Consider the following 23,872-nt stretch of genomic DNA (forward strand, 5'->3'; position numbering starts at 1 on the left):
GTTTTAGATTGCTCTCGACACATCCCTCTATCTTCCGAGAAAAGCATGTTTCTTTCTAGGGCCATAGAGTGGGCACAGCTCACATGTGAGGGCTTTGACCTCACAGTAAGGTCAAGAGAGTTCTTTCTCTGCCCCTATAGTTTCTCACATTCCTTCCATTTAAAATATTCAGTGTACCAAAGTGTCATACTTTAGGGTAGCACGTGCTGAATCTTGTCTTTTTAATGAACATTTGTGAAGTTGCAAGAGACATCTCACATTGCTGAGTTGTATCACCTACTAACTCACTTTCCTTGGACTGTATTCTTTTAAATTTAGGCAATTCCTAAAGTTCCTGAAGTTGACTTTTCCCACTGTGTGACATTTTCTGGAATATGTTGTTTAGTCTTTCTTGCCCTACCTGCTTCTCTCCATCATGTCCATCATATTTTATTATTGACCCATCCCTTTCATTCCTACCCCCTTCGATAATACATACAGATACCTTTTTTGTAACTCTGGAGAATTTTTTTTCTGTTATTACATAAAGAAGAACACAGGAGGGACTTCAAAGATATATATAATTTGCCTTCTAAAACCCAACCCAATATTAGAAACTCATTAATCCTCTATCTTTTTTATTTTCCAACTCTTCATTTCTTCATTTTTCTTATTTGGGATGTAGATATATAGTCCCATTACTAGCTCTCTGATGTTGGATTCATGTCATACATAATACACACACTCACTCCTCAATTTCTACATACAAAGGAAAAAGGGAAGGTGCCTGGTTAGAGTAAAACATCACAGCAACATCATAGAGGTAATTTAGGCAAAGAAACACCAATTAAAGTGTAAGATGTTGAAAAGTTTTATTGTAGGGGTCATATTTATAAGTCCTATTTATAAGCTCATATAAAGGTCATATAAAGTCATATAAAATCCTATTTATAAGCCTAGTAAACTCTCGAATTGAGTCATCATTCTAAAATGCCACACAGAGGAGAAGGAAACAAGGAATCCCAACCTAAAACAAAGAATCAAAGGGAAGGTTAAAATGTAGATTTTGTAGTAATTTTTTGAACCCGTTGGCATGTGGCTCCTTTGGCTTTTATTATTCTTACTAAAGATAGATAGGTGACTTTGGGTTAAACCTGGGATCCACACTTTTGAGTTCATATTCCATATTCTTAATTTCTTTTTTGGTCATATAATTCACCTTTTTGAAAAGTCAATTGGTTGCTTAGGAATAAAATAAAATGCCAGCTTGTTAGCATGGGCATTGGTGATCTCATCCCAGAATGGCTGTCTGTATTCATTCTGACTTCTCTGTACCAAATGTGTCATGTTTTTCTACACCTCAATATTTGCTGGGGGCTTTGTTGTTTTTAACATGCCAGCTACTTTTTTAATATTTGTACTTTTGATTTCCTCTGCATAGACTTTCCTTTCTCTCTGTTCAGTGGGATAACATTTTAAAAATTCTTGGTAGTCTTAACACAAATAACACTTTATAACTTGCAGAGATATGCATTACAAACACTGTGGTGATAAAAATGAGTACATTTTTGCTCTGTCCTTGAGAAGCTCACAAACTAATGTGTAGGTTTACAGAAATGATACATGTGAGAAAGGATCAGTCTAGTTCCTATTTTCATCTTTAGCTTAGTACATCAGCCTCTTTTTAGTAATCTGTTGAAAATTCACTTTTTTAAAATTTCCTATTTACTAGTTATTTCTTTACACGAAGCAACATAAGTAAAGAATTTCTACTTAAAAAGGAATATAATTTTCTTTCCTAAAATAAAACTTTTAGTTTTTGAAGTTATATGTCAATATAAAAAATATTTGAATTATGAAATTATTTGCCTTGGTACATAATGCCATTATTAGGGCATAACTATTTTTAATTCCTGCTGAGGGATCCAGTAAATACGGCTTGTTAAAAGTTCCCACTAGATGGAAAATTTGTATGTTTTCTGGTGAATAGATTGAAGAGAATTTGTTTAGAGACTTTGCAGGAAACTGTATAGTCAAGGCTGACTTACTTCCACGGCCATTTCACTTAGATACAGCCAGCTTCTGTTCTGAATGGATGTTCCTTGTGTCAGCTGGTAGGGGACCTGGCAGTTAAATATTTTTAATGCTCATCACTGATCTAACCTAGTAGTATAAGAATGTGACATCCAGGGCCAGACTTCTGGGTTCAAATCATATCTCTAGTACATACTAGCTATGTAACTTAGGAAAAAAATACTCAACTTCTCTGTGCCTCAGTTCTTTTTCCTATAAAATGGGAATAATGGTAATACTTACTTCATTGGCATCTCATAAAGATTAAAGGAGTTAATGTATGTAAAGCCTTTATAATTGTGTATGGCGTATGGAAGCATTTTCTGTTAACTATTCATTTTACTTTTATTGATGGTACAAAGATTTATAATGACCACTACTTCATTTGCCCCTTTTCTAAAAAGATTGCTTTTATTATCTGTATAATTATATACTAATCAGTCATGCATTCAGAGTATTTTAATTGAGCACCTAGTTTGTTTCAGTGGATTTATGCTAGGGCCTGTGTTGTGGGCAGTCATGGTGCCTGCCCTGTAGAGTTTACCGTTAGTTTGTAAGAGAGACGTTTTTTAATTAAACAAGAAAATAAGTAAATAAATATATTACTAAAAATTATTTCAAATAATAAAAATAGCACCTGTGGAAGGAAAGGACAGATGCTATTATGAAGAAAAAAGAGAAGACATATTTTGGACTGGATAGTTAGGGAATAGCTTGCTTGAGATGTGAAACAGAATCTGAGAGTAAGCAGTGAGGAGATGCAGCCAGACAGAGTCAGAGGGGAAGGCCATTCTAGGCAGAATGGGCATCATGCACAAATTCCCCAAGAAGAGAAAAAGCTTGGCGTGTTCAATAAACCTAATGCCAGTTGGATTGGAGTAAAGGGACTAAAGGATAGTGTGGAATGAGATAAGGGGAATGATTAAGAATGAATAAGGAGTTTCTATTTTATTCCAAGAGCAATGGGAAGCCATGAAAAAGCCTTAATTATCAAGTTGCCACAATCCTGTTTATAATTTCGTAAGTTCTGTCTGGCTATTGTGTAGATATGAGTTTTGAATAAGATAAAGAGGACGTAAGGAGAACAATCAGGAGTGCTATGTTGAATAAAAAATGACACAATTTTTTCTTGTTCCTGAACTTTTGATTATGATATCAGCTGTCGGCTTGTTCTATACAGCTTGTATTATGTTGCAGTACGTCCTTTTATAATCATTTCGTGGAAAGTTTTTATCATATGTTGAATTTTGTCAGATGCTTTTTCTGCAGCTATTGATTAGTCATATGATTTTTGTTGATGTGATGTATTGTGTTTATTTGTGAGTGTTGAACCATCCTTGCATCTCTAGAATAAATTCCAGTAATGACGGTATAAGAGTATGGCCTTGTAATGTTTGTTGCATTTGGTTTGCTAATGTTTTGTTGAGGATTTTTGCTTCTATGTGTATCATGGTTGTTGGCCTGGCCTGTAATTTTATTTTTTGTGTGTGGCATTATTGTCTAGTTTTGGTATCAGGGTAATATTGGCTTAGTAAAATGTGTTTGGAAATTTTGCCTCCTTTTCATTTTATTAATTAAATCTTCTTTGAATATTTGGTAGAATTTGCTGGTGCAGCTATCTATTCCTGGACTTTGGTTGGAAGGTTTTTGATTAATGACTTAATCCATTACTAGTAATCAATGTCTTTTTTTTAAAGTCTCTGTTTCATTTATTTATTTTTTGTTTGGATATTTACTATTTCTTTCTTTCTCTCAATTTGGAATTTGGATTGTTTTTTTCTTTTCCAGTTCTTTGAGGTGCAAAGTTAAATTGCTTATTTGAAATTTGCTTTTTTACTGACGTGTGGCTTGTTGTTGGGCAGGGACGGTGCCTGGTAGGCTGCATATTGCATCCTGGTTGCAGGGGTGGGTGAGGCTCTCAGTGGGCACACCTGCTGGCTCTGGTGGTTTGAGAGAGAATTTCAGATTGGCTCCCCAGCATTGCCAGTATTATCAAGATAGATTAAGACTGCAGAAAATGGCTCCCACCAGCTCTCACTTTTCATGGAATGACCCACCTGAATCCTGCCCCTCTAGCGGAAACTTCTTGAGTAGCAGGTGGATCTCCTTCACCTATGGTCTGCGTGCTTTTCAATGTGGTTTTTTGGGGCTGGTTTCCATGTTGAGTGGGTCTGCATACTAGCCCTTTGAGTGGTTTTTCTTTTCCTACAGTTATATTGTCCTTGATTCTTTCCTGCCTCCCAGGCATTTCCATTTGGTGTCATATCCCTTATGCCACAAGTATAGAAATAGTTCTTTGGCGAAAAACTCTTAGGAGTTCTTATTTATCTGAAAATGCCTTTAATTTATACTCTGTTTCAAAATTACATGTTTTTTATATTTACAGCTGTTGTCTCACTATATTGAAGATATAGTAAGATAAAATTATGCTTTTTTCTGACTTTCATTTTTGCTGTTCAGAAAGCACTTTTTGCTCTTTTGCTCTATCTTTTCTTTCTTGCTGCTTTTAAAATATCTTTGCCTTAGTTTTCTGCAGTTCTAATCTGAAGAAATTCAATGTTGATTTTTTTATCTCTATAATGCATTCATTTTTACATCTTGCTTAAGATTTAATGACTTCTGAATTTTGATCAGTATTGCTCATCAGTACCTAAAAAGGCATCATTTATATAAATATTGACTCCATGTTACTCTTTCCCTCTTCCTGAACTCTAATTAAATACATGTTTGATTTTTCTCTCTCTTCATCTTGTATCTTATTTCTCATATTTCCCTTTTTTCTCTTTCTTTTAATTTTTTTTTTATTTTTTTATTCAAATACATTTCTCTCCACCTTCATGCCACCACTTTCCCCTGCCCCCCTCCCTCCCCCAGTCCATCTCCACTTTGGCTTTGTCCATGGGTCCTTTATACATGTTCCTTCACTTGACCCTTCCCTTTCCTTTCCCCGCCCCCTCCTTCCCTCTTGACCCTGTTGTTTTCTTTTTTCTTTCAATATTGCTGGTTATATTTTCCTTGCATCTTTGTATTGTTGGTTAGGTTCCACTTATAGGTGAGATCATATGGTATTTGTCTTTGGCCCCCTGGCTTATTTCACTAAGCATAATGCTCTCTAGTTCCATCCATGCTGTCGCGAAGGGTAATGCTTTCTTTCTGCTGCATAGTATTCCATTGTGGAAATGTACCATAGTTTTTTGATCCAATCATCTACTGATGGGCGTTTAGGTTGCTTCCAACACTTGGCTATTGTCAATTGTGCTGCTATGAACATTGGGGTGCATAGGTTCTTCTGAATTGGTGTTTTGGGATTCTTAGGGTATAATCCCAGCAGGGGAATCACTGGATCAAAAGGCAGTTCCGTTTTTAGCTTTTTGAGGAAATTCCTAACTGCCACAGTGGCTGCACCAGTCTGCATTCCCACCAACAGTGCACTAGGGTTCCCTTTTCTCCACAGCCTCACCAGAATCTGTTGTTTGTTGATCTGTTTATGACGGCCATTCTTACCGGTGTGAAGTGGTATCTCCCTGTGGTTTTAATTTGCATTTTTCTGATGGCTAGTGATGCTGAGTATCCTTTCATATGTCTCTAGGTCCTCTGTATCTTGTCCGTGGAGAAGTGTCTGCCCAGGTCCTTTGCCCATTTTTTGATTGAATTGTTTGTCTTCTTGGGGTGGAGTTGTGTGGGTTCTTTATATATTTTGGAGAACAAACGACTGTCTGATGTATCATTGGCAAATATATTTTCCCATACAGTTGGTTCCCTTTTTATTTTGTTGGTGTTTTCTTTAGCTGTACAGAAGCTTCTTATTTTGATGAGGTCCCACTTGTTTATTCTTTCCTTTATGTCCCTTGCTTTAGGAGACATATCGGTGAAAAAAAATGCTGTGTGGGATATCTGAGAGTTTCCTGCCAGTGTTCTCCTCTAGGACCTTTATGGGGCCGCAACTTATATTTACGTCTTTTATCCATCTTGAGTTTATTTTTGTGTATGGTGTCAGCTGATGATCAAATTCCAATTTTTTGCATGTAGCTGTCCAGCTCTCCCAACACCATTTTTTGAAAAGGCTATTTTTACTCCAATTTATGCTTCTGCCCCCTTTAACAAATATTAATTGACCATATAGACATGGGCTTTTTTCTGGGCTTTCTGTTTGTTCCACTAATCTATGTGTCTGTTCTTGTGCCAGTAGCAGACTGTTTTGATTACAGTGGCCTTGTAATATAGTTTTATGTCCGGTATCATGATCCCTCCTGCCTTGTTTTTCTTTCTCAAAATTACTGTGGCTATTTGGGGTTGTTTATGGTTCCATATAAGTTTTTGAAATGTCTGTTCTATGTTTGTGAAATATGTCATTGGTATTTGAATAGGGATTGCTTTGGATCTATAAATTGCTTTGGGTAGTATGGACATTTTGATGATGCTAATTCTTCCAGTCCCTGAACATGGTATATTCTTCCATTTATTTGTGTCTTCCTTAATTTCTTTATTTAGTGTTGTATAGTTTTCTGTGTACAGGTCTTTTACCTCCTTGGTTAAATTTATTCCTACATACTTTATTTTTCTTGTTGCTATAACAAATGTGATTTTTTTTTCTGATTTCTGCTTCTAATATTTCATTGTTGGTATAGAAAAATGCCTTTGATTTCTGAATGTTGACTTTGTATCCCCTGTTTTGCCATATTCACTTATTAAGTCAAGTATTTTTTTTGTGGAGTCTGTAGGGTTTTCTATGTACACTATCATGTCATCTGCAAATAATGATAATTTTACTTACTCCTTTCCAATTTGGATGCCTTTTATTTCTTTTTCTTGTCTGACCACTGTGGCTAGGACTTTGAATACTATGTTGAATAGAAGTGGTGAAAGCAGACATCCTTGTCTTGTTCCCGATCTTAGTGGAAAGATTTTAGTTTTTGCCTGTTGAGTATGATGTCGGCTGTAGGTTTTTCACATGTGGCCTTTATTATGTTGAGGCATGCTCCATTTATTCTCATTTTGCTGTCTATATCTTTTTTGAAGTCCTCCACATTTTCCTTATATATTTAGGTGCTCCTATGTTGGGTGCATGTAAGTTTACAATGTTTATGTCTTCCTGATAGAGTTTTCCTTTAAGTATTATAAAGTGTCCCTCTGGGTCTCTTTTTATGGCCTTTGTTTTGAAATCTATTTTGTCTGATATAAGTATTGCTATCCCTGCTTTCTTTTCTTGCCCATTTGCTTGGAATATTTTTTTCCATCCCTTTACTTTCAATCTGCGTAGGTCCTTTGTTCTGAGGTGGTTCTCTTGTAGGCAGCATATGTGTGGGTCATATTTTCTTATCCATTCAGCTATCCTGTGTCTTTTGATTGGGGCATTTAGTCCATTTACATTTAAAGTTATTATTGATAGAAACTTATTCATTTTTCTCTTTGTACCTGTGTTCTTCTCTTTCTCACTCTCTTTCTTCATGTTCTTAAACCAGTCCCTTTAGAATATCTTGCAATGCTGGTTTTGTGGAGACGTATTTCTTTAGCCTTCTTTTGTCTGGGAAGTTCCTTATTTCCCCTTCTACTTTAATTGAGAGTCTTGTTGGGTAGAGCAGCCTTGGTTGCAGGCCTTTGTTTTTCATTACTTAGAATATTTCTTGCTATTCTCTTCTGGCTTGTAGTGTTTCTGTTGAGAAGTCAGCTGCTAGCTGTATCGGGGCTCCCTTGTATGTTACTACCTGTTTCTCCTTTACTGCCTTTAGGATTCTTTCTTTGTCTTGATATTTGCCATTTTAACGATGATGTGTCTTGGAGTGAACCTCACTGGGTTTCTCTTGAATGATGCTATCTGAGCTTCCTGGACTTGTGAGACTTTTTCTTGCCTCCAATTTAGGGAAGTTTTCCTTCATTACTTTTTGCTCATCTTGCTCCTCTTTTTCTCATTCTGATATCCCCATATTATGGATATTATTGCGTTTCTGGTTGTCCTGCATTTCCTTAAATGCTTCTTCATGCTATTTGAGTCTTTTTTTCATTTTCTTGTTCTTTCTGGGAGCTTTTTCCTACCTTGTCCTCCAGCTCGCTGATTTGATCCTCTGCTTCATCTGTTCTGATTTTGATTCCTTCTACTGTGTTCTTCAATTCAGAAATTGTATTCTTCATTTCCTCTTGTCTCTTATTGATAGTTTCTATGTCCTTTTCCGTGTTAATATAGTTTGCAGTATGTTCCTGATAGTTTCCCTGCAGTTTCTCATAGTTCTCTTTGAGCTGGCTGAGCTCATTGAGCTTCCTTAGAGCCATTATTTTGAATTCAATATATGACAGTTTACTTGCCTCTTTTTCATTTAGTTCACTCTGTGGGGATTAGTCCTTTCCCCTTATTTGGGGATGTTTCTTTTCCTTTCCATTATTTGTGAGATTCTTCTTCTTTTTTGCTCCTGCTTCTTAAATTGATCTGTCTTAATTTCCTGACTTTGTAGTGTGAACTTCTATGGTGGTAGGTGAGTCTTTTATTTATTTTTTCTCTTTTCTTCTGGGTGTGCCTCTGATGATGTCAGTTATTTACCCTGTCTGAGCTTAGGCAGTCTGTTTGAGCTTTCCAGGAATCTACTGTCTGTGTCTGTCTCCTGCAATTGTTAATCTAGTCACTCTGCCCTTAGCCATCAGGCTTAGGCACCACAGGGCAGGGCACTGCCTCCTGAGGGCAGGACTGTTGTGTCCTTACAGGCTGCTGCCACTCAGGGAAGTGGTCTGCCTGAGCAAGATGGAGACCACGAAATGGGCAAGGAGTCAGCACTGGGATCCCCCCTGGCTACTCCCTCATTTCTCTACCCAACACCTCCGTGTCCAGCCTCTCCTGAAGGGTCTCTAGGCAGCTCTATGTCTCCTTCATCCAGGGACCTACTATCTCTACCGGCCGCTCTGCACTCAGCACCCAGACCTGCGCACCACTCCTGGCTGGGGCGGAGTGTTCTGAGGGCAGGGCTATTACTTCCTTTATGCCCCATCCAAATGGAAGCTGTGGAGTGGGAGATGAGTCATCACCAGGGCCTGGCTGGCCACCGTCTCAGTTCTCTCCCCAAAGCTTTCCTCACCAATCTTTCCTCGGGCTCCACCCACTCTGCTCCTGCCTCTGCCCAGAGACCAGGGAGGATGGCTGCTACTACAAATTTCTGCGTTGGCCCTTTAAATGTCTCTTTGCATCTCCAACCACCTGTCTCTGGCAGAGAACACCACTATGCTTTTCACGGTTGTCTTTTGTCTGCGTGGTTTTTTGGGTTCTGATGTTGTAGGCTAGAGGTCCCTGCTTATGATTCAGACCCTGTTCTTCTTAGGGGGATCCAACTGAGGGAACCCTCAGTAGAAGGTGAAATAGAAAACATTGATTTCTAACCTTCACCTCTGTCTCTAAGACTACAAGGAAAATTTCACATTTACAGTTTGGTACTAATTAGAGAGGGGAGGGAATGTGTAAAAATCTCTCCTCAATCACAATTGTCACAATTGAAATTTTGTGACAAGAGATTGGCTATTTCAATATCTCTCTGGTGCTGGTGCCCCTGGGCATGCAGCCCACCCTCTGGAGCCTCCACCACACTTCTCACCCGTTAAGATGTGCGAAAGCTGATTCCACTGTCTGTCCGAGTCTCCAAGGCTCCTCTCTATCATTCCGTTGTTTTCTGGGTGATTTCTCCACAATTTAGTGGCAGTTCCAGTTTGGTCCTGGGAGGAGGTTAGTGTGACTTCCACTCACTCCTCTGCTGTGTTCCCCTGTTTCCCATTTTTTTCCTATGAGATGCATTCTGAATCAATTCTACAGGTCTCTCTTCCAGTTCACTCATTCCCTTTAGCTAAGCTTAATCTGGTATTAACATTTTACATTGTAATTATTTTATTTTTAAAGACTGTTTCTTTTCCAAATCTTGTTTTTTATTGCAATGTTTTTTATCATTTCTTAAAATATTTAACATAACAGAAATGTTTTTGTGTTTTATGTGTGATTACTCCCGTATTTGAATTCTTTGTATATTTGATTTTTTTCCATTATATATGATAACTTCATATTAATGCCTTGTTTACCTGTATAGTATTTTTATTAAAACCATGAACTGCTAAATTATATTGGTAACTATAATTATAGGAATTATTTGTGGCTTAGAATTTAAATGGGTTCTATATCCAATTTAGAGTGTAAGATTAGGGTTTGGTTTGGGTCAGGGTCAGAATTAGGCTCTTTTCAAATACTTTGACATACCACTAGTCTGTACCCATATAGATTAAATTATCTTTTTGAAGCTTATTGTAACATCCAAGGTAGTGCGTACAAACTAACATTAAAATTTCAATTGTGACAATTGTGATTGAGGAGAGATTTTTACACATTCCCTCCCCTCTCTAATTAGTACCAAACTGTAAATGTGAAATTTTCCTTGTAGTCTTAGAGACAGAGGTGATGGTTAGAAATCAGCATTTTCTATTTCACCTTCTACTGAGGGTGTAGTCATTTGGAGTTTTTGGGGGAGGGGTGGTTTTTTTTTTTTGAAGGACTTGTTTTAACCTCTTCAGCCTTTAACAAATACTAAATTTATCTCTGGCCTCCAGGCTCATGTCCAGGGATAATAAATGTCAGGTTCACTAGTGTCAGTGAACTTTAGCAACTTGCTTGCCAGTCTGTTACCCTTACTGTGGAGAAGTAAAACCTTTCTGGATTTTTCCTGTCCCCTTAAAAAGTTCTAGCCTTATTACGTAACTCTTCACACACCATTAGTATTAGCTTTGCAACCATTTTCCTAGGTAATTGCTCTGATCAGAATGGATAAAAAAACTTTTATTATCTCTCTGAGAGGGTCCAAGTTTATAACTCTAAATTCTTGTGAAGCCCCAGAGAGTAGAGAGACTAGAGCATTATCTCCCTGGGTATTTACATGTCAAAAGGGATAAATCCTAAACCTGAAGGCTCTCTAGAGCACTTAGCTTCTGAGGAATGTTACTTAAACACCACAGTGTTGATTAGAATTCAAGCCCATTTTCTTCCTAGAACAGTTCTCTCTGGAGGGGAAGAGGACACCTGCCTCCTTCCTCTTTAAAAATAGAGAATAACCACTTTTCCCAACCTTGTACTTGCAGTGCATCTGGATCCTTGTATAAGATCATTGATCTGGCTCTCACCTGACCATCCCAAAGGTGTAGAGACAATACACTTATTATTTACTGAGGTGATATTAATAATCTGTCTATAATCCAGAATACCTTGTGTTCACTTTTGGGATGTGGTGAAAATCCCACCACTTAGTTGTTTATTGTTCCTTACTTTCTTCTCAGGTCATTGTTAATTTGTGTATGTTAAGAAGATGCTTATATATCGTATTCATTATATTTAGTTGCTTTTAGCAGTGTATTCTTGTGCTAAAGACAGAAGGTGAAATTCCCTATTTCTTATTTTGAGCAATTGTAAAATAAGGTGTATGTATCTATCTCTTAAGTAATTATGCTTTGTTTGTAGACTTTCTTTTTCTCTTAAGTAATGATATTATGCAGTGTTGGGCTTTTTAAAAAATTATTTCTCACTGAATCTATGAACTGACTTTTGAAATGTGCACTGTTCCTTTCAGCCTTAAGGTTATGAGCCAGTTTTCCTAATATTAGGAAAGTTAGAGCCTTCTCAGACTTTAAAACAATGTACATGCTTTGTGCTGTCTTACTGTCTTTCTGCAAGTCAGTCATACGCATCAACATACCAAGAAGCATTGTCATGAAAAAAATATACATTGTTTGTTAATAGGGCATGGAAGAAGATATAAATCTATCCATTGTAGGTCCATTTTGAATAAAATGTTCTGTTCTTTGCTCTAAACCCGCGATTTTCAACTGGTGTGCCACAGATCACTGGTATGCTGCAAGAATTTTTAAAACATGCAATACCTGACTATTTATTCAGGGGCACTGACCTCTTTTCCCTTAGATTGTAAAAATTAAAAAATGACAGCAGCCAACACAACAATAGATGTCAGTGTGAACAAATTAAACTTGTATCTATATTTGTCAGGTCAGCAAAAGTATATTTTTTGGTGTGCTACGTAATATTAGTAATTAGCTTATATGTACCATGAGATGAAAAAATTGAAAATCACTGATCTAAACAGATAAAAATGCTGAAATCCTATGGCATTCTTACTATTCTTCACAATCCACTCTTCTCTTTATATTGCTATAATCATTAAAATGTAACAAAATAACAATATGGAAATTCCTGATGTTCCTGTGACATAGTCAGTACTTTAGAATGTTAGTCATTCTTCCACTTAAATGTCATTGTCTGCATTAGATCTGTTTAATGTGAGATTGTGTTACTATCTATTATTCTACTAAAATACCTTTTTTTGATAGCTTCACAGAACAGCAGAATCATTCCTCTGGCCAATGTGGAGCAGAGAACCTATTAAATACACTTTCCTAGAAATAAATATAGTCTTATTATTGTGCCATTTTAAAAATTAATCTAGTTTAAAAAAAATGTTTTTTGCCATTTTGTTTTACATACCTAAGTTATGTGTGAATAATGGCTTTCTATCACAGAAACAGGGATGCGGACAGGGCTAAAAGTCCTCTTGACCATGATGTCTGCGAACCATGTGCCTCTCTCCCTAGGAGTAACCGTAGGGTTTGGTGTTAATTAATATCGTAGTATTTTAAATAAAAGCTATGAAATTGTCAAGGCATATAATATTAGCAAATAACTACACTTAAAACACAAGTTCCTTTTTTCTTTCTATTCACTTGCTAGTTTTCTCTCAATTTTTCTTTGAGAAAGCTGTAATAGCTTTCAATATTAGCCTCAGTACACCCACTCAAACACTCCCTCTTCTATCTTTCACAACCTTGGCTTTACGTGCCCTGCTAGTCACCAGCAATTTTGCCTTCTATTTTAGTGTTTCAGCATTTCTGATTTAAACAATTTATTGAGTAGTTAGCACACGCTTGTTCTGGTTGACCTCTGCTTTAAGTAAAATACCTTTAATTGGAACGAAACTAAATGAAATGAGCACTAAAACATGACTGCTTTGGTTGCCTTTGATTCACCTGACAATTTGATATGAAAAGAAATAGTTATTACCAGGTTTAGAAATCTAAGCTCTATTTTATTTTTTTATTCTTTGCTAGTACCTGGACTTAGGACAATAGAACAAAACAATAGAGCAGACAGCTATCCTGGAGAATGGGCTTCTAGAAACTCTATATAATAGAGCTTTCAAATCTTCGAACTCATTCAACTCAGTACTGTTTTCTTTCCTTTTTTAATTCCCTTCCCTGTTCTCTCTTTTCCACAATCTTGTCAGAAATCCACTTCTGAATAGACATGATTTAATGCAAATATGTCAGATTTTTGACAATTCTGATTACGAATGCTTGGGACAGGAGACTGTTGAACTTCATCAGGACTCTTTTGATTCCAAATGATGGAAAACCCAGTTCTGACTGCCGGAGGCCAAAACAGGGAAACTTGTGACTCACATGACTGAAAAAGTAGTTATTTGGTTTTAGTCACAGCTTCTTTCAAGAAGCTTGGAAAGGCATAATCAGGACTGAGTAATATTATATGTATTATATATACAATTATTACATATATTCTGAAAGATCTGATTTACTGAAACTGATACGATATCCTGCCTGTCCAGAAAAAGGCCAGCCATTGTTAATATAATGAAAATAGTTTACATGATATTCATGTACCTGGCAGCCAAGGAGAATGGACTGGAATGCACCCATGTAAACTATGATGCCTTCACTGTCCTAGTCAGTGGGGGTGGTAGATGCCATTGAGAGAGCATGTGTATTGTGTGGCCTCCACATTCAAAATGACAGCTATTCGATTAAGGAATCTGCATCAAATTTTGCATTAAGCTTGAACATTCCTCCGTGGAAACTATTCAGATGATTCTGAAAGCTTTCAGGGACGATGCAATGAGTGAAGCACAAATAAAACTGTGGCACAAATGCTTCAAAGATGGTTGAGAATCTGTTGAAAGTCAGCTAGGTTCAAAAAGGCCTGCAACAAGCAGAACACCTGAGAAGGTTGAATGTGGACGGGCTGCAGTCAACGAAGATCAGCAACTGACAGTGCAAGAACTAGAAGCTGATCTGGGGATTCCAGAAACGACTGTGTCCAAGATTTTGACACATGAAACATGTTGTGGCAAAATTTGTTTCTCCGCTTCTGCCACCAGCATAAAAGGAATATTGTTCTAAGTGGGTAATGACTTGATTCAAACTGCTATCAATGAACCGATTTCCACAAGAAGGTCGTAACCGGAGATGAATTGTGCGTCCATGGCTATGATCCAGAAACTGAGGCCCAGTTGTCCCAAAGGAAGCCGCCTGGTTCTCCATGTCAGGAAACGCAGCAAAATTTCAGCAAGATCAAGACCATGATGCCCTGGCTGGTATGGCTCAGTGGATTGAGCGCCAGCTTGCGAACCAAAGGTCTGTCAGTTTGATTCCCAGTTAGGGCACGTGCCTGGGTTGCAGGCCAGGTCCCCAGTAAGGGATGCACAAGAAGCAACCAAACTTGATGTTTCTCTCCCTCTCTTTCTTCCTCCCTTCCCCTATGTCTAAAATTAAAATAAATAATTTTTTTTTAAAAAAAGATCAAGATCACATTAACTGTGTTTTTTACTGGGAAGGTATTTTCCATTATGAGTACCACCCCTAAAGGCTAAACAATAAGGAGTACTACCTCTGTTAGATAGCAGTGAGGAATGAGTGGCCAGAGGGGAAGTAAAAGCGGGGTCTTTGCCATTACAATCTAACAAAGAAAGGAGGCTAGAAGCAAAAGGACGACATGCCTCACCTATTAACTTAGCAGCCCTGAGCTCAGTTTGATAAGATTGCCAGTTGTTCTGAGCATCACAAGCGAAATAGTGCATGACGAGGGGAAAGTGCTAGAGGCTGTGCTGAGAAAGGGGGCTTCTGTAACAATCTTACTAAGATTGCTGGCTGTTCTGAACATCACAAGAGGGAACTACACAGGAGGAAAAGGGGCACCTATGCCAGGAAAGGGGGCCTCTGTAACAATTTCATAAAGACACAGAGCATTTACTAACTGAGAAAGAAAGCCTTTGTCGTTGCACATTATTTCCAAAGGAAGAAGGAGGGGGAACCTAAAAGCTGACTAAGGTATACAAGGTCTGTCCAGAAGGTATCCAGCCACGTACTGTGAAAATTAGACATTTACTGAAGAAGATATAAGATACAAGAAACATTGTACATAGAAAATGATGCCTCAGTCCCCTTCAAAATGTGCACCTTGGGACTTCACACGGTTCTCCCAATTGCCATCAGCTGTCCCATCATATTTTCCTGAATATCATCAATCATATGAAATTTCTTCCCTTTCAAAGGTGATTTTAGTTTTGGGAAAAGCCAGAAGTGGCCAGGTACTAAATCTGGTCTGTAGAGGGGCAGTGTCACCTGGACGATTTGATGTTTCGCCAGAAAACTCTACACAAGACGTGATGCATGAGCAGGTGTATTGTCACGATGAAGCGATAGCTGTGGCTTTCTGAGTCATCTGAATAGTTTTTGCAGAGGAATATTCAAGGTGAATGCAAAATTTTACTCAGATTTCTTGCTTTGCTTGCTCAGTCATTTTGAATGTGACAACCACACAGTACACATGCTCACTCAATGACATCTTACCTATTGACAGTGAAGTCGTCATTGTTCATGCATGCACATTCCAGTCCACTCTCCTTGGCTTCCAGGTTACATTGATGTTGCACAAAGGCATGCTTGTTATATTAACAATGGTTAGACTTTTTCCAGACTTCATATAACCCTTGAACTCCACTAGTCGGCGTATTTAGATTAGCTAAGTACCCACTTGTATCCTCAGCTCAAGGGTACAGAACAAACTCACCAACTTGCTAACAACTTTCTTTCCTCTATATGTGGGACATTTAGACTACTTGGGTGTCTGCTTGCAGCTTTGTGCTTGTGTGTATTTCCTAAGTAAACTTGCTACCTCATTTCCATTATACATGTCTGTCTCTCACTTGAATTATTCTGTTGTGGACAAGAACCAAGGCAGGGGAGGGAACCTCTTCAGGTCTCTCTCCTGTCCATAACACCTCAAGGTTTTTTGTTGGTTGAGAGGTGCAATACAAGGAAAACGGCTGCAGATATGGGTAACTGGTAATTGGCAGCCTCACCATGACAACACCCCTGCTCATGCATCACATCATGTTCAGAGTTTTTTGGTGAAACATCAAATCACCCAGGTGACTCAGCCCCTCTACAGCTCCGATTTGGTGCCCTGCGACTTCTGGCCTTTCCCAAAACTAAAATCACTTTTGAAAAGGAAGAGATTTCAGACTGTCAGTGGGATTCAGGTAAATATGACAGGGCAGCTGATGGCGATTGGGAGAACTATGTGAGGTCCCAAGGTGCCTACTTTAAAGGGGACTGAGGTGTCATTTTCTATGTACAGTGTTTCTTGTATCTTATATCTTCTTCAATCAATGTCTCTTTTTCATAGTACATGGCTGCACACTTTCTGGACAGACCTCATGTGTACGTATTTGTATACACTTGTATTCATACATACATATGCTGAGCTCTTCTGTTTGCACTATTTTTCACATATTCTCTTTATTGTCACAACATGATTGCAAAATTCTATTGCATTTTGTTAACTCTGTTTCATCATGTGGCCTTTTTTGAGCCAATCTCTTTGGTCAGGAAAATGGAATGCTGTAATTAGTTATGCTCTGTGTTACATACCAGTTTCTGGAATTAAATTGAGTCAACTCTATCCCAACTCTATGGACTAAAAATTAGGAAAAGTTGTTTGTGCTCCAGAGAGTTATTAAGAAATAGATTGCACTAGACCAGCAGAATTGAGTAGCTATGACAGAGACCTTATGGCCCACAGACTGACATGTTAACTCTCTGCATCTTTACAGAAAAACTTGCTAACCTCTGATCTAGTCATTGCTTGAATTTCCTTTGGTGACTAAAATTCTTCCTGAGAGAGAACAATTTTCTAAAACTCTCTCTCTCTCTCTCTCTCCTTCTCTCTCTCTCCCCCCTCCCTCCCTCTCTTTCATGTGTCATCCATTTTACTTGCCTGAAATAGCATCCCACTTAGAAAACTATTTCAGTAAAAACTCAAAATTTCTGGATTCAAACCTAAATTCCACCAAATTGGACTATTTCTTGTCTAATAAGTATTCCTTGCATAAAAGTTAAATTTTAAAATATCCTATCGTCTTTTCCTCCAGCAGTCTCATAATCAGATAAGATTTTCTCTGAATACATTTAGCTTTTTAATTACAAGAGGAACTATAAATGTCAGAGCCATCCTTTAAAAATACCTGATTGAGTCAATTGTATTTACTCAATTTTTTTAAAAAAAGGCTTTTCTTAAAATAATTGACTAAAATACGACTGTACTGCCTCTGTAGTTTCACTAAAATTATACAGTTTAGATGTTGTAATTTACTTGTGACTTTAGCTATATTTGAATAAGTAATGCTTAATTTGATATTTTTTCTTAAAAGTATGTAACTGACATGTTTCTACTGCTATAAATCTTCATCCTTTTAGAACATGTGAAATATCTGCATTTATTTTTGTAGTTAGGGTAATTTCACATTACTTTTTATTAAAATTCTGTGAAGGTCTATAAGAAGTAGATCATGTTATAAAAATTACAATACTTTACTGTCTTCTGCTCTGTTATATTTTCCCACTTGTAAACTTATTACATTTTATACTATAGTTTGCTTTACTATTTTTAATTCTTTCATTACAAATTTGTTATCTTTTATTAATCCTTTAGTTTTTGAGACCCAACTATATTCTGTTTTTAACTCTGTTCTGTTGTTACTGCAGAACTTGCAGCCCTTTTCTTGATAGTCTCTAGACCACTCTGTGGTAGAAATAAAATATGAAACACAAATGGGAGACATATATATATAGTTTGGTGTTATAGTAGCCACATTTAAATAAGTACAAAGGAAGAAGTGAAATTAAATTGAATACATTTTCTTTAACCTGATATATCCTGAGTATTATCATTTCACCATGTAATTAATATAAAATATTAATTTAATATTTTATCTTTTTTTATTGTCTATGAAATCCAGCTTCTATTTTACAGTACTGCACATCTGTACTGAACTTGATTTGATTTTAAGTATTCTTGATCATTACTCTCCTAAATAAACTTTTTTTAAAAGTTAGATACTTTCCTTGGATCATAGATAAATAGAATCATACTTAAATAATCTAAGTTTTGGTGTTCTTGTTCTATAAAGTAACAGTGCAGCAGTGCAAAGTAGTCACATCAACTTAATAGAATGTTTAAAAATCCACAAAATCTATTTTTAGATAAATTATTGCTAATCTCATTTAACATAAAGCTAATAAATATTTAAATACCACAAATATTTAAATACCACCTACTCACTTACGGGGATGTTGTTTTAATATAAAGAATTATGGAAAGTCTATACACCAAATTTTACATCAGTTTTATTTCTTAGTTGATTTAGGTCAACAATGTGTTAAGTATTATTTATTGCGTTCTCTCATTCAAATAGTTAATTCAGTTTCAATCTAAGGGATAATGTAATTAATTTTGATGGTATACTTTAGTCTCTTCTAGATTCAATTTTGTTTTTATCACCAGTTATTTACTGAATATGTACAATTACGTGTGTACCTCAAAAATTATTTCAGCAGCATTAGTATTTTAAATATAGCAGTAATGAAATAAAAATGCCAAATTGAGCTGACAGTCTAAAAATCTGCCTTCACAAATGATCTTATGCCAATAAAGTTTATTTAATGATGATTTATTTAATGGCAATAGCCATAATAGATCATCATATTATTAATTATTTATCATGCTAAGTAGATTAAAAAAGACAGTGCTTCATAGAACATATGAATGTGATAGCTATTAGAACAAAGAGAAGGGAACCTTAACTAGGATTGTAAGCAGGCTATAGAGAAAATTGAGATAATGGATAGTAGGTAAGAGAACAGGACTTCCCAATTTTGTCTCTTGACAGTTCCTTGACAATTTTGGGAAACTATTAAAGGTGATATTTTCCCCTTTTAGCCACTGTTTAGAAACAACTGGGACTCCTTGAGTTTTTGTTTTTGGTTTGTAGTTGGTTTTTTTTTTTAAATATGAGAGGCCCTAGAAATCCCATGTGTCGGAGCTTCTGTTAATGTATAGATGTAAAAATAAACACTAATCTATACTGGTCTTGAATACAAGATCTTTAATATGGTTTCCCAATATATACAAGAAAGGGGGAAAAAGTAGGTTTACAGTTGTAATACAGGTAAATAATGCAATAATTTATAAATAATACAAGAATAAACTCTGTAAACCTACTTTTGCCCCCTGCTGTATGCAGGTAATTTTCAAATTAAATGTCCATTTACATTTTATATTGAGGCTATTACTCTCCTCTCTTATAGTAGTAGACTGGTATTATAGCTATTTTGTTCTCTTTGCATTGGCTTATTATAAGGTGCCATTCTTTCCTTTTTTTCTACTATGTTGACTACTGCTTCTCAGTATAGCTCTCCTTTCTAAATTCCCACCTTCTTTTCTCAGTTCCCACTCCCTTTACCACTTAAATATTGGTAAACTTCAGAATTCCCTTTATGTGTATTTACAGATTTCATAAATTTGGCCATTTATAACAAGAGTACATCAAAACAGGTAGAAGAACAAAAGGTTTTAATAACAAAAGGTTTTAATAAATTTTCAAGTATTTTAATATATTTGATGTTACTTTTTAATAAATATTAACTATTATTCTTTTAGAATTCAAATCTGATTCATCAGAAAGTGTCTCCTCCTAATGATCGACAAGGATCTCCAATATTATCATTCATCATCCTTGAACAATTTAATGCCATTCGCTTGGTCCAGAGTGTTCATCAGTCTCTTGCTGCTCTTAGCAAAGTCATCAGGGGAACAACCTTACTGAGTACAGAAGTACAAAAATTGGCAAGTGCTTTATTAGACCAAAAGGTAAGCCTATACTAAATATATGTGTTTTTATTTCATTTTATAGGTGACTCCTCCACTGTGTATACACTTGTCAGAAGTCTTATAATTAATAGTAATAGAAAACGCAGGTTAAACTAGATTAAGCCATGTTGGAATTAATTGGCTGATATAACTGAAGAACCCAAGGTAGCTAGCATTAAGTCCATTAAGTCAGCCTAATACAGGAACTTAAAATTGTAAGTATCTCAGCTTGTATTATGTATCTACCTATCTAGTCATTGTGTGTGTATGTGGGCAGGGTGTGCACAGCTCCCATTGGCTAGGGCTTCAGCCATATTCCTCTCCTAAGAGCTGAAGATAGATTCCGCTCCACCTGTAACACATATATGCAGGAAAGGGAAGAATGGGTACCCAGCAGAAAACCAGGGTACTTGTAGCAGAAAAAAGGGAAGTCACCACATCACTTACTAAATATTGGGACCATTTTAAATGATAGTAATATCCATGTTTCAGGTGTATTGGATGGAAACTAGATAGTAGATTAACTAGCTATTTGGAGAATGTAAACTTTACAGAACTTAGCACCTGGAAAAGATTTCGCTAGGGCTCGAAAGGAATTTAGAAATAAAAAAGCTGTTCACTTTAATATAGAGAATCCTCTGATAATCCACCTGAAAGTCTTCTCTGTTTAAATATAAAATATAGCCTTCCTAGAACTTTCTATATCTTATTCACTAAAATAAAAATGTTTTCTATTTTAGTCAGTTTGGGCTGCTATAACAAATTACCATAAACTGGGTAGCTTAAACAGCAAAAGTTTATTTCTCACAGTTCTGGAGGCTGGGAAATCCAAGGTCAAGCTGCCAGTAGATCTAGTATCTGGAGAGGCCCACCTGTTGGTTTGCCAAAGGCCTTCTTATTGCTATGTCCTAACGTAGCACAGGAAAGAGGAGGAACCAAGTTCTCTCCTATGTCTTCTTAAGAGTGGACTAATCTCATCATGAAAGCCCACCCTTTTGACCTAATTACATCTGAGAAACCACATTTCCAAGTATCATTATGTCAGGCATTAGGGCTTCAATATATGAATTTTGGGGTACAGAAACTTTCATTCCATCATGATATCCAATTATTTTCCACATACACAAAAGACCCACTCAAAGGAGCTTATGTTCCTTTTTCCTTTACGTTGAAAAAAAAAATCTGTTTTACATTGTTCCATAGTTTTTCCTTTGTACATAGATTATTATTGCTGTTAGTCAATTGTGATTATCAAAATACTGTAGTACTGTATTTTACTACAAATTATAACTAATTTATTTTTAATTTGAAGTAGGCACATTATTCGTCATGAAAGCTCCTTGACACATTGAAGAAATTAGTAGGAAAGAAGTCCGAGAGTTTTGAAGAACTTTAACTCATTTAATCACCAAATTAAAACTACTAGATGGTATTACTATTATCCACATTTTATTGTATGAAACCTGAGGCAGAACGGTGTTAGGTCACATAACCAGACTCACACAGAGAATGGTTGCAGAGTCAGGATTCGAACCAGGGCAGGTCTGGTTGCCATAATAAATGTAAATTATTTAAAATTTATATCAAAGGTTAATACTCATGAGAGTATTTCTTTAAAATGAACTCTGTGCTTTATAAGGGTAAAATGTATGGTATAGAATAATTTAGGAGACTAAAAATAATATAAGAACATGACATGTCAGAAGAGAACAGTACGTTAAGTGGAAATGGTATACAAAGAAGTGTCGTAAAATTAAGGTTAGATTAGATTTTAAGGTCTTTAAAGCCAAAGAAAAAAGTTTTTATTACTTGCTGTAGGCAATAAGAATGTTCTTATGTAGAAATACTGTAGCAAAATGGTTACAAATATGGCCTCAAAAATAGGGCTGCCTTTTTGAATCCTATTCTACCACTTAATAGCTGTGTGACTTTGGGCAGGTCACTTAAACCTCTATAAACATTAGTTTTCTCATTTGTAAATTGGGATAGTTAGGGTACCTACCTTGTGGGAATGTTGTGAGAATTAAATCGTGGGTAAAGTGCTTGGCTTATAGCCAGTACCCTATAAATGTTACTTGGTTTTGTTATCATTACTTTAGGGGATTTTATTATGTAAACAACAGCTTTTAGAGCATTTGTCTTGTAGCATTGTGCAAAATGATTTTATGGAAGTGGGGATATCCTGTAGGCTATTCTGTTCATCTCAAGAGGTGGCTAGGGTATAGAATAGTAGTTCAAGAGGGTTCTATATGATATTAATGAAGAATATAAACGGTAATTAGCAAACCTCTTTTTTTTTTAATGCTTCTCCTGTTAACTGTTGGATGACTTTTAACATAAACATTTAAAAAAATGAATAAATTATTTTCTATGATTGTAATGCAGTATGGCTTACATTAGGTTATACTGAAAGATAACAAAGAACTAAATGGACTTTGTTGTAAGAACTACTTCTCCTGGTTAAGCCAAAGAATGATGTTTTAGAAACAGGTAATAGATACGTAATTCTTTATAACTTTTCTTCCTCTTACCGTGACCCTTTAAGATATTTGTCATAGCAACAGGACCTGATGACTTATTTCTTAATTAAAATATGTTGATGTAGGATTTAGACAATCTCATTATTAATTTATTAAATAAAGTACTGTATATTACACTTTGAATGAAAAATGCAACCTCAGAAATATCACTGTTTTTAAAACATTTTTATAATTTGCATGAAAATGAATTTGTTAAATTTATTTCAAAGGATGAAAAATGTGTTTTGCAAAGCACATTTAAATTATATCACAGTGTTTTTGGAAATATTTTGGAATGTTTGGTGAAACTCAAATGAGATTAAGCAGACTTTCACTAAGAGAAGATCAGTACAATAGTTTCTGTCATTTGCTTTCTAAAGAGTTTTACCAAAAATTGTGAATCTAGTACTATCCTATTTATTTCAAGATAAAAATTTAATGTTTTATTATATTTGCATGTGACATGTTCTGTATTATGTGATATGATTTAATGTATTTAGGAAATAGTTCAGTTGATACCTTCTTTACTGTGTCTAACATGATTGGAGTAGAAATTTTCCTAGAGAGAATTATGACTCTTATTCATAGCTACTGAATTTTTTTTTTTTTTTTGGTAAAAAGTCACAGTAGTTACAATTTGTTTGTTTTCAGAGATAACTATATTGTAAAATATTGTTATTCTTTTTTTACATATTAGAATTAAGGCTTTAAATAGTAATTTAAAAGATACAACAAAAATTGAGAAGATGCAATGTCAAATTATTTCATCTTGTTGAATAATCACTAAGAGAATTATCATTTTGTAGAAATTAATAGACTGTATTGCTTCTTTAAAAATTATTTTAAAGTACCCCTTGTAAAGCCAGTGTATGTGTTGGCTATACATTTCAATTTATCCTCATGTTCTGAATATTAACACTTAATGGCTAGTTTAAGTTTTTAAATCAGGGAGTTCTTTAACAATGTAGCAAAATTGCTAATAAAGCCTATCTAAAAAAAATAAGATTGCAGACAAATGTTTTTTAACCTTTTTTGGATCACTGACACCTTTGCAAATTGAAAGAGATGGACTCTTTTGAAATATGTGTACACATGTGCAGGCACATACAGAGCTTATATAACTCCAGGACATCTAAGATTTAAGATACCTGCTAGTCAGGTTCTGCCTTTCATTCCTTTGTCTGCTGTTGCCTTCTTTATGGGAGTGTTTCTCAAAGTATGGTCTCTAAATCAATAGCGTCAGCATCACCTGAAAACTTGGTAGGAGTATGAAGTCTTA

At 35.9% G+C, this 23,872-nt stretch overlaps 1 protein-coding gene across 1 annotated transcript in view; it reads left to right on the forward strand.

Moving 5' to 3' along the window:
• Positions 1-23,872, forward strand: part of DYNC2H1 (dynein cytoplasmic 2 heavy chain 1) — a 315,287-nt gene that overhangs the window by 237,015 nt on the left and 54,400 nt on the right. Inside the window, exon 85 of the mRNA XM_054592495.1 lies at positions 19,865-20,074. Within this exon, the coding sequence (XP_054448470.1) occupies positions 19,865-20,074 (210 nt within the window). The remainder of the gene's footprint in view (positions 1-19,864; positions 20,075-23,872) is intronic.

Source organism: Pteronotus mesoamericanus, unplaced genomic scaffold (genome assembly GCF_021234165.1).
Source record: "Pteronotus mesoamericanus isolate MK-2021 breed Mesoamerican mustached bat unplaced genomic scaffold, CSHL_Meso_final scaffold_36, whole genome shotgun sequence".
Classification (NCBI taxonomy): Eukaryota; Metazoa; Chordata; class Mammalia; order Chiroptera; family Mormoopidae; genus Pteronotus; species Pteronotus mesoamericanus.